The sequence below is a fragment of the Heteronotia binoei genome, unplaced genomic scaffold (assembly GCF_032191835.1).
Source record: "Heteronotia binoei isolate CCM8104 ecotype False Entrance Well unplaced genomic scaffold, APGP_CSIRO_Hbin_v1 ptg000322l, whole genome shotgun sequence".
Lineage (NCBI taxonomy): Eukaryota > Metazoa > Chordata > Lepidosauria > Squamata > Gekkonidae > Heteronotia > Heteronotia binoei.
The window spans coordinates 456,895-474,045 of record NW_026800016.1 but is presented as its reverse complement, the minus strand read 5'-3'; the positions used below and the strand labels follow the sequence as shown (position 1 = coordinate 474,045).

Below are 17,151 nucleotides of genomic sequence, written 5' to 3'. Positions count from 1 at the left end.
CCAGAGGTGGGGCCTTCTCTGTGGAGACCCCTTGGCCCTGGAACTTCCCACTGCTGCTTACCTGAATTGTTTTAGGCAACAAAGATCTGCCTGTTCATTCAGCTGTTGAACTGCGTGCATTCTTAACAGCCTTGCTGCCCTTACGTAAGGATAAGAATGCTCTGTTGTTGCTACAAATCATGGTGCTGCCTTCACCTCCAGGTTCCAAGCCACCTTGGAAGTCGCCCACTCAAACAAAGCCCCCTCGAGCAGGTTTTTTGGAGAGGCGATGTAGAGCTGTTCTAACAAGGAAAGGAAAGGTCCCCTGTGCAAGCACCAGTCCTTTCTGACTCTGGGGTGACGCTGCTTTCACAACGTTTTCACGGTAGACTTTTTACGGGGTGGTTGGCCACTGCCTTCCCCAGTCATCTACGCTTTCCCCCCAGCCAGCTGGGGACTCCTTTGGCCGACCTCGGAAGGATGGAAGGCTGAGTCAACCTCAAGCGGGCTACCTGAACCAGCTTCCGTTGGGATCGGACTCAGGCCATGAGCAGAGGGCTCCGACTGCAGTGCTGCAGCTTCACCACTCTGCGCCAGGGGGCTCTGTTCTAATAAAGCAAGACACAAATCCATCAAGTGAAGGAAGGCCTCCACCGTGTCAGCATGCACGGGGTCACAGCAGCAGCCCTAGCCAAGGCGTGGTGCTGAGCCAGTGAGGGGCCTCCGTTGGGGTGCCCCGCCTCCAGAACTGATGCCCCATATTCTCCCCCCCCCCCAGGCTGCTCCTGCGGGGCCTTCGCCTCCAGCTTCCTGTGTGCGGCCTGCGACCGGTGCTGGGAAGAGCACGAAACCTTCTTTGAGTCGGAGGAGACGCGCCGCAAAGGGGGCCGCCCATACGGTAGGGGCCCAGCCCGGAGCTGCTGCGGCCGGCTGGAGCCCTGAATGGAGTCCCTGAAGCTGCCCTGGCCAGAGACCTCTTCAAGGCCCACCCTCCCCCCCCCAATCGGGTAGCTCTGCCATGGGCCCCCACCCCGCTCCCCCTTTGCAAGCCAAGCCCCACAGGCTCACACCCAGACCCACGGCAGGGGGATCGAGAGCAAAAGGCCTTCCCAGCGGCTTCCTCCGGAGGGGGGGGGGGGCAGCGCAGCCCAGAGCTCTCCCCTTTGGGCTGGGACAGGACCGAATCTATGTGTTTTTTGAGGGGGGGGTAAAAAAGGCACCCCCTTGTGGGCTCCCTCTGTCATTGGACCCACAGAACAGATTGGACTCCGTACTCAACGTGGTGCGCCCCCTCTGCTCCCCCCTAGATCCAGCCCTGGGCGGGAAGGTGGGGACTGCAGGCACCAGCCGGGAGGGGAGCTCTTGGCCTGGCCTGGCCCCTCACTCGGAGGCCAGAGAAGGAGGAGGCTCCAGTGGGGCATTTCTTCCATGCAGAGGCCGTTCCTCCTCCGCTTTGCTCCCCGCAGCCAGGCCTCTGCCCCACATGAAGCTTCGCCAAGTTTCATCGCCCAGCGCAGTGTGTTGTGAGCAGGCCTGCAGCTACAGGGGGGCGTGTGGGGGCACCGTCCCCTGACTTCCAGGCAGGGCCCCCTAGCTGGAGCCAGAAGAGCCCCGCACACTGCAGCTAGGGTTGCCAAGTCCAAGTCAAGAAATATCTGTGGACTTTGGGGGTGGAGCCAGGAGACATGGGGGGCGGAGCCAGGAGCCAGGGTGTAACAAGCATCATTGAACTCCAAGGGAGTTCTGGCCATCATGTTTAAAGGGACTGCACACCTTTTTAAATGCCTTCCTTCCACAGGAAATAATGGATAGGGGCACCTTCTTTGGGGGGCTCAGAGGATTGGACCTCTGGTCCAATCATCTGAAAACTTGGGGGGTATTTTGGGGAGAGGCACTGGATGCTAAGCTGAAAATTTGGTGCCTCTACCTCAAAGAACAGCCCCTCCCCCAGAGCCCCAGATATCCACGGATCAATTCTCCATCATTTCCTATGGGAAAAAGTCTCCATACAGAATAATGGGAGTTCCCAGCAGAAATTTCCCTCCCCCCCACCCCGCTTTCTAATGACCCTGAAGTGGGGGGAGGGCTTCCAAACCGGGGGATCCCCTGCCCCCACCTGGGGATTGTCAACCCTAACTGCAGCAGCAAAAGCAGCTGGTAGAGAGGAGGGAGCTGCATGGAATGGGCTGGGGGGGGACGGGATGGGTGGAGTTGCTGGCTGCAAGGTGCCGGGATGGGGGAGAGGGAGGTGGAAGGAAACCCCCCTGCTTGCATGCGACATGCAGGCCCTTCTTAGCTCCAAAGTTTTAGTGATGTCTGCCTCAGCCACTTTCAGAGCCTCCAGTTTTTGCCCCTACCTGGCAGCCGATGGGAAAGGGTAAACCCCCCCCCCCGACTTTTAAAATCCTGGCTACAGCCTTGGTTGTGAGGGGAGGGGAGCACTGAAGTAGGCCGAGAATGGCAAGGCCTCCCCCTCCAAGCAAGCAGGCTCTTGGCGTGTGCCTGGGCAGCCTCCCTTGCCACCCGGTGGCCCTTTGCGTGCGTGGAAGCCTTCCTCTTCCCCCTCCTGCCCTGGCCTCGGCCGGCTCTAACCCTCAAGCCCCCTCCCTCCCTGCCCATGCCTAGTCGGGCCGTCCCCCACCTCTGCCTCCTCCTCTCTTTCCCCAGGGGAGGCCTATTTGCCCTTTGCCGAGATGCCCGAGCTGTGCAACGCCGTGCTGACAGGGCGGCCCGAGGACGACTCCGCCTTCCAGGCTCTCCAGGCCCGGGGGGGCTTCTTCTGCCTGCCCGCCCCCTCCGGCTCACGCCCCCCTCTGCCTCTTCCCCCCTCAGGGCCCCCCCGCCGGATGCCGGAGAAAAAAGACGACAGGAAGGCCTGAGGAGGAGGAGGAGGAGAAGAGGGCGGCGGCGGCAGGAGGCCATTAAAGGAGCACTGCCTCTGCTTTTGGCACTGCCTCCGGGTGTCTGTGTGGGGGGGGCTTCCACTGCCAGCCCTTCCCTTCCCAACAGCACCCATCCCCTCCCAAGGCTGTTGTCGAAGCGCTCAGGGTGCTGAGTGGGTTGGTGGACAAGGCGAGGGACACAGCGCAAGCTGCCGGTTATTGAAAGCGAAGGGTGGCAGGCAGGACTCTGCTCTATAACACTCCCCCACATACACACACCGCTTGACTGAACGGAGAGGGAGGGAGAGAGAGAGACAGAGTCACGTTCTCCGGGTGCAGGCAGGCAGGAGTCCACAGCCAGTCCAAGGTCAAAGTCCAGGAAGTCAAGCAGGAGCCAAGTCACCAATGCAGAATCACAAACCAGAATCAGAAGTCAATGTCCAAAAGCCAAAAGGTCAGGGTGCCAAGGAAATCAAGCAGGGCAGGATCAGGAATCAGGAAGGAGCGTGGATGCAAGCCAGAGAATAGACCTGTTGCTTCCACAAGATTACCAGGTCCTGGGTGGGAGCTATATGGGAGCGACTCTGCTAAAACTCAGGGCTGAGAGACCTGAAGCATCGGCATGCCTCATGTCTTCGCTCTGAAAGTTCTTTCCGGAGCCTGCTTTGAACTCTTGAGATGGGAGGAGGGGAGCTTGGAAGAGATTGAATGTCAACAGCTGACACTGGTGCCTGGAGAGTGATTGATGGGCCAGCTGCTGTTTGTTCAGCTGAGGAACTGGCTGGCAACTCTTCCAGGTCTGTTAACCCTTCCAGCTCCTCATCAGGGCACATGACAGAGAGCCCCCGCTTCAGTTGGTTGGACTCCTCCTATCCCAAAGACCCTCTCAGCCCATGGAAACAGTGGTGAGCATCTCTCTGGAGTTACTCCCTTCAACCCCTTTCCCCGGGCCTTGCCTCCTACGTCTCTCCGGGTGGGGGTGGGAAGGAACACAGGCTCCATTCCTGTCCTGTCCTGCAGATGTCTTCAGAACGCCTTCCCTCCTGGTGGGGTTCTCCCACCCCATCCCCCTTTCGCTTTCACTTTCAATGCCCTTTCAGCCCACTTGGATGAACTGGATGTTCAGGTGTGAAGGGGCAAGGCCCACCTGCAAACAAAGGGTGAAGTCTCGAGGCAGGAGGAGGAAGGTTGCGGGCCTCACCTGCCTCGGAAATTATAGATGTTTATATACAAATGGTAGAAGTGTCTGAGGTAAAATCAGGGACTTGGAATGTTTAATGTTGGGGGGAAATATAGACACTGTGGGAATTTCAGAGACTTGGTGGAATGAGGAGAATCAGTGGGACATGGTGATTTCTGGATATAAATTATATTGGAAAGTTAGGGAGGGAAGGGTTGGAGGTGGGGTGGCTCTGTTTGTCAGAGAGTGTATACAGTCCAGTAAGATTGAGAAGGTCAGAGAATTCGTCCTTTTGAGAAATGCTTTGGGTCAAAATAGTGGGCCCAAAAGGAAGTTTAACTCTGGGAATTTGTTATCGTTCACCCAATCAAAAGATAGAGGATGATTATAAAATGATGAAAGAATTAAAGATAGCAGCTAAATGCAAAAACTGTGTCCTAATAGGTGATTTTAACTACCCACACATTGGTTGGGTCAATATGTGTTCCAGTTGGGGGAAAGAGGTTGAGTTTCTAGATGCCCGGGCAGCTCAGTCCTGAGTATTGCTGAGCAGCCCCGCTCGAGCATAGGACTAATGTGGGCAGTGCTCAGTGGCTTCCAAAGGGGAGAAGTTACACCAAGCGGGGAGGAGGAGGGAGTGAACAGGCACAAGAGAGAAGCCATCGCCATGGTGATCCTACCCATGTGTGCACCATTGGCTCGCTGCTGTAGGGGACAGGGGGAGGGACAGGGCAGTGCAGGACCGTTGGATTGGTCAGTCCATTGCACATGACCAGGAGGGGAGACGGAAAGCCTGCTCCTGAGAGGCTGGCAACCCTCTTGCGCCAACCCACTGTCAGAGACTCATGCCAATGGCAGGCAGACGGGCAGAGGCATGCGCTCCCTGGCTAGCCACAAACAAACAGGAAGCACAACGTGCAGGAGTCCATTTCCAAAGACAGCAGCTGGAATGTGCAGAAAGAGTCCCAGCAAGCAACCAAGTTCCACAGGCAACCTCCCCCCAACGCAGACTCAAAGACCCTCCGTGTCACCCTGATGCCCCCTGCTGCGTGCATGGAACTCCTTCCCCAGGGGCCATGCATCCACTCCATTAGCACCGTGGGGTTGGGCAGGCTTTTGGGCTGGCCAGCCCAGGGCATGAGGGGACTGGTAAGACAATTATATGGCTCCCTAAAGGGTCTGCAAGCTCATGCAGCGGACTTTGCTTTCTGTTTCGACATGTGTCTTTGGGATGCATCAGCTTTTTCTGTGGTGCAACTATGCACCTCTTTGGTGGGGGGTGTCTGTCAAGCCCCGAAGTTCCTAACAATGATATCCTTTGTTATTTCAAATAGATGCATTTATTAGGAGAACAGGTAGTGCTCACTGAATGTGGTCAGTGAAAAGACTGAGGCAATACAGGTTACACATTCACTATATATTTATTTATTTATTTTATTCGATTTATATCCCGCCCTCCCCACCGAGGTGGGCTCAGGGCAGCTTACAACAGAAAAAAAAAGCTAACAGAGATCAATTTAAATACATTAATAATTATACAATAAAATACATAAAAACCTAAAAATACATAAAACTCACATCGATATACACTATGCTACCTTTCCTTAAATCAGTCTTTCAAATTTTCCAGTATTCAATAATCTGATGTTCGAGATTTAATATTCAGGCATTCCAATCACAATTAATTATATGCCAACCGGAAGAGGGTTGTTTTACAGGCCCTGCGGAACTGTTCAAGGTTCCACAGGGCCCTCACCTCCTCCGGGAGCTGATTCCACCAACAGGGAGCTGCAATCGAGAAGGCCCTGTCCCTGGTCGCTTTCAGACGGGCCTCCTTTGGCCCAGGGATTGTAAGGAGGTTCTGAGACCCCGACCTCAGCACTCTCTGGGGAACATGTGGGGAGAGACGGTCCCTAAGGTAGGCAGGTCCCAGACCATAAAGGGCTTTAAAGGTCATAACCAGCACCTTGTACCGAACTCAGTATGTTATCGGCAGCCAGTGCAGTTCCCGAAGCCCTGGCTGAATGTGCTCCCGTCTAGGGAGCCCTAACAACAGCCGGGCAGCGGCATTCTGCACTAGCTGCAACTTCTGGGTTCGGCACAGGGGCAGCCCCATGTAGAGGGCATTGCAGTAGTCCAGCCTCGAGGTGACCGTTGCATGGATCACTGTTGCCAGGTCGCCATCCTCCAGGAAAGGGGCCAACTGCCTTGCCCGCCTAAGATGAAAAAATGAGGACTTGGCAGTGGCTGCTATCTGGGCCTCCATAGTTAGAGTAGGCTCCAGTAGCACCCCCAGGCTCCTAACCCTGTGCGCCGCTGACAGAGGCACACCGTCGAGGGCCGGTAAGGGAATCTCCCTCTCCGGACCACGGCAACCCAGGCAAAGGACCTCTGTCTTCGTTGGATTTAGCTTCAGCCCACTCAGCCTGAGCCATCTAGACACGGCCTGCAATGCCAGGTCCAGGTTTTCTGGGACACAGGCAGGCAGGCCATCCATAAGTAGATAGAGCTGGGTGTCATCAGCGTACTGGTGGCAACCCAGCCCATATCTCTGGGCAATCTGGGTAAAAGCGCGCATATAGATGTTAAACATCGGGGATAGAACTGTTCCCTGAGGAACCCCGCAATCCAGCGGGTACCTCCGGGACAATTCACCCCCAATTGCCACTCTTTGTCCCCGACCCTTGAGGAAAGAGGTAAGCCATTGTAAAGCCAACCCCTGAATCCCCACGTCGGCGAGACGGCAAGTCAGCAACCGATGGTCGACCATATCGAACGCTGCCGACAGGTCTAACAGCATCAGTACCGCCGAGCCGCCTCGATCCAGATGCTGCTGGAGATCATCCACCAGGGCAACCAGCACTGTCTCCGTCCCATGACCCGGGTGGAAGCCCGACTGATGGGAGTCAAGGACGGAAGCATCCTCCAGGAAACTCTGTAATTGCAACGCCACTGCCCTCTCAATGAGTTTACCCAAAAAGGGTAAATTCGAGACCGGCCGATAGTGTGCCAATTCGGCCGGATCCAATGTTGGTTTTTTTAAGAGGGGGCGGACCACTGCCTCCTTAAGAGGTGTTGGAAATTGCCCTTCCATCAGGGATCTATTTATGATATCCCGTACAGGATACCTAAGCTCCCTCTGGCAAGATTTAATAAGCCAGGAGGGGCAAGGGTCTGAATTGCAAGTTGTAGGGCGTGCAGACAAGAGGATCCTGTCAACTTCCTCCAGGCTGAGAGCGCCGAAACCATCCAGAATACAATCTGAAGACAGGCAAGGAGCCTCGGGCTCGGATACTGTCTCCAATATGGCGAGGGCGTCACGGCGGAGCGACGTGACTTTATCTGCAAAAAATTTCGCAAAAGGCTCACAGCCAATTTCCAATTGACTAACGTTGGGGCTGCCCTGTGGCAGTGTTATAAGAGTCCGAATTGTGTTAAACAATTGTGCCGGGCACGAAGTTGCAGATGCAATCTTAGCCGCAAAGTATGTTTTCTTTGCGGCTTTGACTGCCATCTCATAGGACTTCATACACTCTCTATAAGATGCTCTAGTCGCTTCGTCTCGAGTACACCGCCATTGCCTCTCTAGTCGTCTGAGTCCTCGCTTTAATTGCCGCAACTCCTGGTTATACCAGGGTGCTAGCTTTAGGCGGGGGCGCAGAGGACGTCTAGGTGCAATCTCGTCGATGGCCCTGGAGAGCCTATCATTCCAGGACTCCACCAGGTCATCGAGGGAATTGCCAGAGGGCCAGGGATCCCGTAGAGCCATCTGGAACCGTTCAGGGTCCATCTGGCTCCGCGGGTGAGCTAAAATAGGCTCGCCGCCTAAACGGGCTTGGAATGGGATATCCATACGAGCCTTAAGGGCATAGTGGTCCGACCATGGCACTGTCTGAGCAGTAATATCGTCCACTAAAATTCCCGCTGCGAAGATCAGGTCTAACATGTGCCCCGCCTGGTGAGTAGGCGTTGTAACAAACTGGGAGAGTCCTAGCGTCGCCATGGATGACACTAGGTCCATCGCCTGACTAGAGGACATGTCATCGGCATGGACATTGAAGTCGCCCAGGATCAAGAGCCTTGGGTACTCCAATGCCCAGCCTGAGGGGGCGGACCACTGCCTCCAATGCCCAGCCTGAGGGGGCGGACCACTGCCTCCTTAAGAGGTGTTGGAAATTGCCCTTCCATCAGGGATCTATTTATGATATCCCGTACAGGATACCTAAGCTCCCTCTGGCAAGATTTAATAAGCCAGGAGGGGCAAGGGTCTGAATTGCAAGTTGTAGGGCGTGCAGACAAGAGGATCCTGTCAACTTCCTCCAGGCTGAGAGCACCGAAACCATCCAGAATACAATCTGAAGACAGTCAAGGAGCCTCGGGCTCAGATACTGTCTCCAATATGGCGGGGGCGTCACGGCGGAGCGACGCGACTTTATCTGCAAAAAATTTTGCAAAAGCCTCACAGCCGATTTCCAATTGACTAACGTTTGGGCTGCCCTGTGGCAGTGTTATAAGAGTCCGAATTGTGTTAAACAATTGTGCTGGGCGCGAAGTTGCAGATGCAATCTTAGCCGCAAAGTATGTTTTCTTTGCGGCTTTGACTGCCATCTCATAGGACTTCATACACTCTCTATAAGATGCTCTAGTCGCTTCGTCTCGAGTACACCACCATTGCCTCTCTAGTCGTCTGAGTCCTCGCTTTAATTGCCGCAACTCCTGGTTATACCAGGGTGCTAGCTTTAGGCGGGGGCACAGAGGATGTCTAGGTGCAATCTCGTTGATGGCCCTGGAGAGCCTATCATTCCAGGACTCCACCAGGTCATCAAGGGAATTGCCAGAGGGCCAGGGATCCTGTAGAGCCATCTGGAACCGTTCAGGGTCCATCTGGCTCTGCGGGCGAGCTAAAATAGGCTTGCCGCCTAAACGGGCTTGGAATGGGATATCCATACGAGCCTTAAGGGCATAGTGGTCCGACCATGGCACTGTCTGAGCAGTAATATCGTCCACTAAAATTCCCGCTGCGAAGATCAGGTCTAACATGTGCCCCGCCTGGTGAGTAGGCGTTGTAACAAACTGGGAGAGTCCTAGCATCGCCATGGATGACACTAGGTCCATCGCCTGACTAGAGGTCATGTCATCGGCATGGACATTGAAGTCGCCCAGGATCAAGAGCCTTGGGTACTCCAATGCCCAGCCTGCTACGGCCTCCATCAGGGATGGTAAGGCGTCGGCTGGTGCGTTAGGCGGTCAGTACACCAGCCAAACCGCCAACCCCTCCCCAACGTCCCACGCCAAACCGGCACATTCAATGCCCCTGATCTCCGGGGGCGGGAGAGCCCGAAAGGAGTAAACCTCTCGTATGAGTATAGCCACCCCTCCCCCTCGCCTGTTAGTCCAGGACTGGTGAAAGACCGAGAATCCTGGGGGAACCAACTGGGAGAGAGCTACAGTCTCCCCTACGTGCACCCAGGTCTCAGTCACGCATGCCAGGTCCATATCCTGTTCGGACAGGAACTCCTGAAGGGTAGAAGTCTTATTATTGATGGACCTGGCATTGCATAACACCAGTGACGGAGGCGGGTGATTTACTCTGTCCCTACTACTTGCCACCGTCGGGATGGGACGTAGGCTGGATAATCTAATCTGGATATAGGATAATCTAAGCCGTTACTAATTGGCGGCAGTATTCGAACTTAAAGGTAATAAGGTTAACATAAACATTGTAACTTTCCACTACAAAGCATTCTATCAGGGACCTGTGAATAGATAAGAACTCTGGGAACCAGGGAGGGTGACACGTTACATTTCACAGAAGACACAACAGGAATTCTTTTGAGTCATAAGCAAGACCCTGCCCGAGTGCCAGGCCAGCTAAGCAGGAAATAAGAGGAGGCCAGAGGAAAGGGAGGGGCTTGACAGTGGCAGGGCCCGAAGTTCATAGGCAGCCGACTATGCCGGGACACGCCCCTGACTCCACCCCCCCTCGGGCTGGTGTAAGTCTCTCTGCTGGACTTCTGCCTGTGCTCAGGCGCAGGGCTGGGGTGTCGCTGCCCTGGGGAGGGCCCACTCAAGCAGGCCCACACCCGTGTAAGTCGCCTCCACCCCAACGTAAGTGGACTTGCGCTGTCGTAGCCCCAACTTCCACAGGCGTGGGCCTTAGTCTGCTTCCAAGGACTCCCCCCACCTTAGGATTGCACTGCCAATGACTGTGCTGTGGAGCAGATGGTCACAGAACCTACCAGGAGTGGGGCAATCCTGGACTTGGTTCTAAGTAACCATAGAGTTGGAAGGGACCTCCAGGGTCATCTAGTCCAACCCCCCGCACAAAGCAGGAAACTCACAAACACCTCCCCCTAAATTCACAGGATCCTCATTGCTGTCAGATGGCCATCTAGCCTCTGTTGAAAAACCTCCAAGGAAGGAGAGCCCACCCCCTCCCGAGGAGGAAGCCTGTTAGAATCATAGAGTTGGAAGGGACCTCCAGGGCCATCTAGTCCAACCCCCTGCACAATGCAGGAAACTCACAAACACCTCCCCCTAAATTCACAGGATCTTCATTGCTGTCAGGCGGCCATCTAGCCTCTGTTTAAAAACCTCCAAGGAAGGAGAGCCCACCACCTCCTGAAGAATCATAGAATCCTAGAGTTGGAAGGGACCTCCAGGGTCATCTAGTCCAACCCCCTGCACAAGGCAGGAAATTCACAAACACCTCCCCCTAAATTCACAGGATCCTCATTGCTGTCAGATGGCCATCTAGCCTCTGTTGAAAAACCTCCAAGGAAGGAGAGCCCACCCCCTCCCGAGGAGGAAGCCTGTTAGAATCATAGAGTTGGAAGGGACCTCCAGGGCCATCTAGTCCAACCCCCTGCACAATGCAGGAAACTCACAAACACCTCCCCCTAAATTCACAGGATCTTCATTGCTGTCAGGCGGCCATCTAGCCTCTGTTTAAAAACCTCCAAGGAAGGAGAGCCCACCACCTCCTGAAGAATCATAGAATCCTAGAGTTGGAAGGGACCTCCAGGGTCATCTAGTCCAACCCCCTGCACAAGGCAGGAAATTCACAAACACCTCCCCCTAAATTCACAGGATCCTCATTGCTGTCAGATGGCCATCTAGCCTCTGTTGAAAAACCTCCAAGGAAGGAGAGCCCACCCCCTCCCGAGGAGGAAGCCTGTTAGAATCATAGAGTTGGAAGGGACCTCCAGGGCCATCTAGTCCAACCCCCTGCACAATGCAGGAAACTCACAAACACCTCCCCCTAAATTCACAGGATCTTCATTGCTGTCAGGCGGCCATCTAGCCTCTGTTTAAAAACCTCCAAGGAAGGAGAGCCCACCACCTCCTGAAGAATCATAGAATCCTAGAGTTGGAAGGGACCTCCAGGGTCATCTAGTCCAACCCCCTGCACAAGGCAGGAAATTCACAAACACCTCCCCCTAAATTCACAGGATCCTCATTGCTGTCAGATGGCCATCTAGCCTCTGTTGAAAAACCTCCAAGGAAGGAGAGCCCACCCCCTCCCGAGGAGGAAGCCTGTTAGAATCATAGAGTTGGAAGGGACCTCCAGGGCCATCTAGTCCAACCCCCTGCACAATGCAGGAAACTCACAAACACCTCCCCCTAAATTCACAGGATCTTCATTGCTGTCAGGCGGCCATCTAGCCTCTGTTTAAAAACCTCCAAGGAAGGAGAGCCCACCACCTCCTGAAGAATCATAGAATCCTAGAGTTGGAAGGGACCTCCAGGGTCATCTAGTCCAACCCCCTGCACAAGGCAGGAAATTCACAAACACCTCCCCCTAAATTCACAGGATCCTCATTGCTGTCAGATGGCCATCTAGCCTCTGTTGAAAAACCTCCAAGGAAGGAGAGCCCACCCCCTCCCGAGGAGGAAGCCTGTTAGAATCATAGAGTTGGAAGGGACCTCCAGGGCCATCTAGTCCAACCCCCTGCACAATGCAGGAAACTCACAAACACCTCCCCCTAAATTCACAGGATCTTCATTGCTGTCAGGCGGCCATCTAGCCTCTGTTTAAAAACCTCCAAGGAAGGAGAGCCCACCACCTCCTGAGGAAGCCTGTTCCACTGAGGAATCGCTCTAACAGTCAGGAAGTTCATAGAATCCTAGAGTTGGAAGGGACCTCCAGGGCCATCTAGTCCAACCCCCTGCACAATGCAGGAAACTCACAAACACCTCCCCCTAAATTCACAGGATCTTCATTGCTGTCAGGCGGCCATCTAGCCTCTGTTTAAAAACCTCCAAGGAAGGAGAGCCCACCACCTCCTGAGGAAGCCTGTTCCACTGAGGAATCGCTCTAACAGTCAGGAAGTTCATAGAATCCTAGAGTTGGAAGGGACCTCCAGGGCCATCTAGTCCAACCCCCTGCACAATGCAGGAAACTCACAAACACCTCCCCCTAAATTCACAGGATCTTCATTGCTGTCAGGCGGCCATCTAGCCTCTGTTTAAAAACCTCCAAGGAAGGAGAGCCCACCACCTCCTGAAGAATCATAGAATCCTAGAGTTGGAAGGGACCTCCAGGGTCATCTAGTCCAACCCCCTGCACAAGGCAGGAAATTCACAAACACCTCCCCCTAAATTCACAGGATCCTCATTGCTGTCAGATGGCCATCTAGCCTCTGTTGAAAAACCTCCAAGGAAGGAGAGCCCACCCCCTCCCGAGGAGGAAGCCTGTTAGAATCATAGAGTTGGAAGGGACCTCCAGGGCCATCTAGTCCAACCCCCTGCACAATGCAGGAAACTCACAAACACCTCCCCCTAAATTCACAGGATCTTCATTGCTGTCAGGCGGCCATCTAGCCTCTGTTTAAAAACCTCCAAGGAAGGAGAGCCCACCACCTCCTGAGGAAGCCTGTTCCACTGAGGAATCGCTCTAACAGTCAGGAAGTTCATAGAATCCTAGAGTTGGAAGGGACCTCCAGGGCCATCTAGTCCAACCCCCTGCACAATGCAGGAAACTCACAAACACCTCCCCCTAAATTCACAGGATCTTCATTGCTGTCAGGTGGCCATCTAGCCTCTGTTGAAAAACCTCCAAGGAAGAAGAGCCCACCACCTCCCGAGGAGGAGGCCTGTTAGATTCATAGAAGAGTTGGAAGGGACATCCAGGGTCATCTAGTCCAACCCCCCGCACAAAGCAGAAAACTCACATACACTTCCCCCTGATCTTCATTGCTGTCAGGTGGCCATCTAGCCTCTGTTTAAAAACCTCTAAGGAAGGAGAGCCCACCACCTCCTGAAGAATCATAGAATCCTAGCATTGGAAGGGACCTCTAGGGTCATCTAGTCCAACCCCCTGCACAAGGCAGGAAACTCACAAACCCCTCCCCCTAAATCCACAGGATCTTCATGGCTGTCAGGTGGCCATCTAGCCTCTGTTTAATGCCCAAGACCTGGTGAGAGATGTAAAAGTGATTGCACAACTTGGGAAAAGTGACCATAATGTTGTTGATTTCACCATTTGTATAAATAGGGAGTTGCCCCAAAAGACCAACACAACCACTTTTAGCTTTTAAGAGGGGTAAATTCTCTGATATGAGGAGGCATGTGAAGAGGAAACTGAAAAGAAAGGTAAATAGGGTCAAAACCTTTGGGGAAGCTTGGAGGCTTTTTAAAACTACAATCCTGGAAGCTGAATGTATGACTATCTGCCCAAAGGACAGAAGTCTTGGGTGTGTGCTCGATGCAAGAAGCTCCTGGTCCTCAGGGAACGAGTTCATACCCTTGAGGCCAAGGTGACTGCCCTGGAGAAGCAGAGACGGTCAGTTAGGCACTTGGGGAAGACTCTCGGGGGCATATTAGATGAGCCCCGCTCTGAACTTGGCAGCCCCATTGCTGCCAGGGAGCGTGAGGGTCGAGAGGAAACGGCACCGTGCTGAGGATAAAGGGAATGCGCCCTCAGAAGGGACCTCTTCTTCAGTTGGTGAGTGGGAATCCTTTCGCGCCAAGGAACCACCCTGGGCAGGGAGAGGGGGGGGGGGTCTTGGTAGTTGGTGATTCAATCCTTAGGCAAGTAGACAGCTGGGTGACAAAACCGCGTACTGACCATATGGTGACTTGCCTGCCTGGTGTGAAGGTAGTGGACATTACACGTGTAGTAGATAGGCTGATAGGCAGTGCTGGAGAGGAGCCAGTGGTCGTGGTGCATGTTGGCACCAATGATGTGGGGAAATGCAGTCGTGAGGTCCTGGAGGAAAAATTTAGGCTGCTAGGCGGGAGACTTAAGGCCAGGACCTCCAAGGTTGCCTTCTCAAAAGTGCTACCTGTTCCACATGCAGGGCAGGAGAGAAAGGCACAAATTAGAAGTCTCAGCGTGTGGATGAGATGATGGTGTAAGGAGGAAGGGTTTAAGTTTGTTAGGCACTGGGATGCTTTCTGGAACAAGCGGGAGCTGTACAAAAGAGACAGTCTCCTCTTGTCCCCTGATGGAACCAAGCTGCTGGTGCTTAAAATCAAAAAGAGCAGTTTTTAAACTAAATCTTGGGGGAAAGCCGACAGGAGATGAAATGTCTCTGGTTCAGGAGGACTCTTCTCAAAGAGATGAAGGGTTGGCTGCTATTTTTCTACCGGGTAACAGATCAGAGTTTTCCACTGTGATGTGACAAACACTATGGACTGTTTGCCAGAGTCTCGAGGCGGCAGGAGGAAGGTGGCAGGCCTAGCTTGCCTGGGAAATTATAGATGTTTATATGCAAATGCTAGAAGTGTTCGAAGTAAAATTGGTGAATTGGAATGTTTAGTGTTGGGAGAAAACATGGACATTGTAGGAATTTCAGAAACTTGGTGGAATGAGGAGAATCAGTGGGACATGGTGATTCCTGGATATAAGTTATATCGGAAGGACAGGGAGGGAAGGGATGGAGGTGGGGTGGCTCTTTATTTCAGAGAGGATATACGGTCCAGTAAGACTGAGGCCAGAGAATTAGATTCCGTTTTAGAAATGCTTTGGGTTGAAATAGAGGGCCCAAAAGGAAATTTAACTATGGGAGTTTGTTATCACTCACCAAATCAAAAGAGAGAGGACAATTATAATATGATGGAAGGATTAAAGATAGCGGCTAAAGGTAAAAACTGTGTCATAATAGGTGATTTTAACTACTCGCAGATTGATTGGGTCAATATGTGTTCTGATCAAGAGAAAGAGGTTGAGTTTCTTGATGCTCTCAATGACTGTGCTATGGAGCAGATGGTCTCAGAACCTACCAGGGGTGGGGCGATCCTGGATTTGGTCCTAAGTAATGCCCAAGACTTGGTGAGAGATATAAAAGTGATTGCGCCGCTTGGGAGCAGTAACCACAATGTTATTGATTTGACCGTTTATATAAATAGGGAGTTGCCCAAAAAGACCGCAACAACTTCAATACCGGGAATGTTGGTAGAAACCATTATCAAGGACAGAATGAGTAGGCACATTGATGAACACGGGTTATTGAGGAAGACTCAGCATGGGTTCTGTAAGGGAAGATCTTGCCTCACTAACCTGTTACATTTCTTTGAGGGGGTGAACAAACATGTGGACAAAGGAGACCCAATAAATGTTGTTTTCCTTGACTTCCAGAAAGCTATTGATAAAGTTCCGCATCATCAATTCCAGAAAAGGGCAACTAGAATGATTAAAGGTTTGGAACACTTTCCCTATGAAGAAAGGTTGAAACGCTTTATACTGTTTGAATAAATAGGGAGTTGTCCAAAAAGACCGCCACAACCACGTTTAACTTTAAAAGGGGTAAATACGCTGAGATGAGGAGGCATGTGAGGAGGAAACTGAAAGGAAAGATACATACGGTCAAAACCCTTGGGGAAGCTTGGAGGCTATTTTAAACTATAATCCCATAAGCTCAGATAAAATACATACCACAAGTTAGGAAAGTCACAAACAGGCATAAGAAAAGGCCTGCGTGGTTAACAAACAAAGTAATGGAAGCTGTAAAAGATAAAAAAGGACTCCTTTAAGTGGTGGAAAACCAGTCCAAGTGAGATTAGTAAAAGGGAACACAGGCTGTGGCAAATCAAATGCAAGACTGTGATCAGGCAGGCAAAAAGGGACTATGAGGAGCATATTGCAAAAAACATAAAGACCAACAATAAAAATTTCTTCAAATATATTAGAAGCAGGAAACCAGCCAGGGAGGCAGTGGAGCCCTTGGATGACCATGGGGTAAAAGGATTACTGAAGGAGGATAGGGAAATGGCTGAGAAGCTGAATGAATTTTTTGCCTCCGTCTTCACTGTGGAAGATGAGAACTTTTTGCCCGCCCCAGAACCACTAATTTTGGAAGGGGTGTTGAAAGACCTGAGTCAGATTGAGGTGACAAAAGAGGAGGTCCTACAACTAATAGACAAATTAAAAACTAATAAGTCACCGGGTCCAGATGGCATACATCCGAGAGTTCTGAAAGAACTCAAAGTTGATCTTGTGGATCTTCTAACAAAAATCTGTAATCTTTCATTGAAATCTGCCTCCGTTCCTGAGGACTGGAAGGTAGCAAATGTCACCCCCATCTTTAAAAAGGGTTCCAGAGGAAATCCGGGAAATTACAGGCCAGTCAGTCTGACTTCAATGCCGGGAAAGTTGGTAGAAACCATTATCGAGGACAGAATGAGTAGGCACATAGATGAACACGGGTTATTGAGGAAGACTCAGCATGGGTTCTGCAAGGGAAGATCTTGCCTCACTAACCTGTTGCATTTCTTTGAGGGGGTGAACAAACATGTGGACAAAGGAGACCCGATAGATGTTGTTTACCTTGACTTCCAGAAAGCTTTTGATAAAGTTCCTCATCAAAGGCTCCTTAGAAAGCTTGAGAGTCATGGAGTAAAAGGACAGGTCCTCTTGTGGATCAAAAACTGGCTGAGTAATAGGAAGCAGAGAGTGAGTATAAATGGGCAGTCTTCGCAGTGGAGGACGGTAAGCAGTGGGGTGCCGCAGGGCTCGGTACTGGGTCCCATGCTCTTTAACTTGTTGATAAATGATTTAGAGTTGGGAGTGAGCAGTGAAGTGGCCAAGTTTGCGGATGACACTAAATTGTTCAGGGTGGTGAGAACCAGAGAGGATTGTGAGGAACTCCAAAGGGATCTGTTTAGGCT

At 52.4% G+C, this 17,151-nt stretch overlaps 1 protein-coding gene across 1 annotated transcript in view; it reads left to right on the top strand.

Moving 5' to 3' along the window:
* The window catches only part of FAM221B (family with sequence similarity 221 member B), a 28,705-nt gene extending 25,847 nt beyond the window's left edge, over nucleotides 1–2,858 (top strand). The window contains exons 6-7 of the mRNA XM_060263516.1: nucleotides 758–877; nucleotides 2,647–2,858. Of these exons, the coding sequence (XP_060119499.1) occupies nucleotides 758–877; nucleotides 2,647–2,858 (332 nt within the window). The remainder of the gene's footprint in view (nucleotides 1–757; nucleotides 878–2,646) is intronic.
* The last annotated feature ends 14,293 nt before the right edge of the window (nucleotides 2,859–17,151 follow it).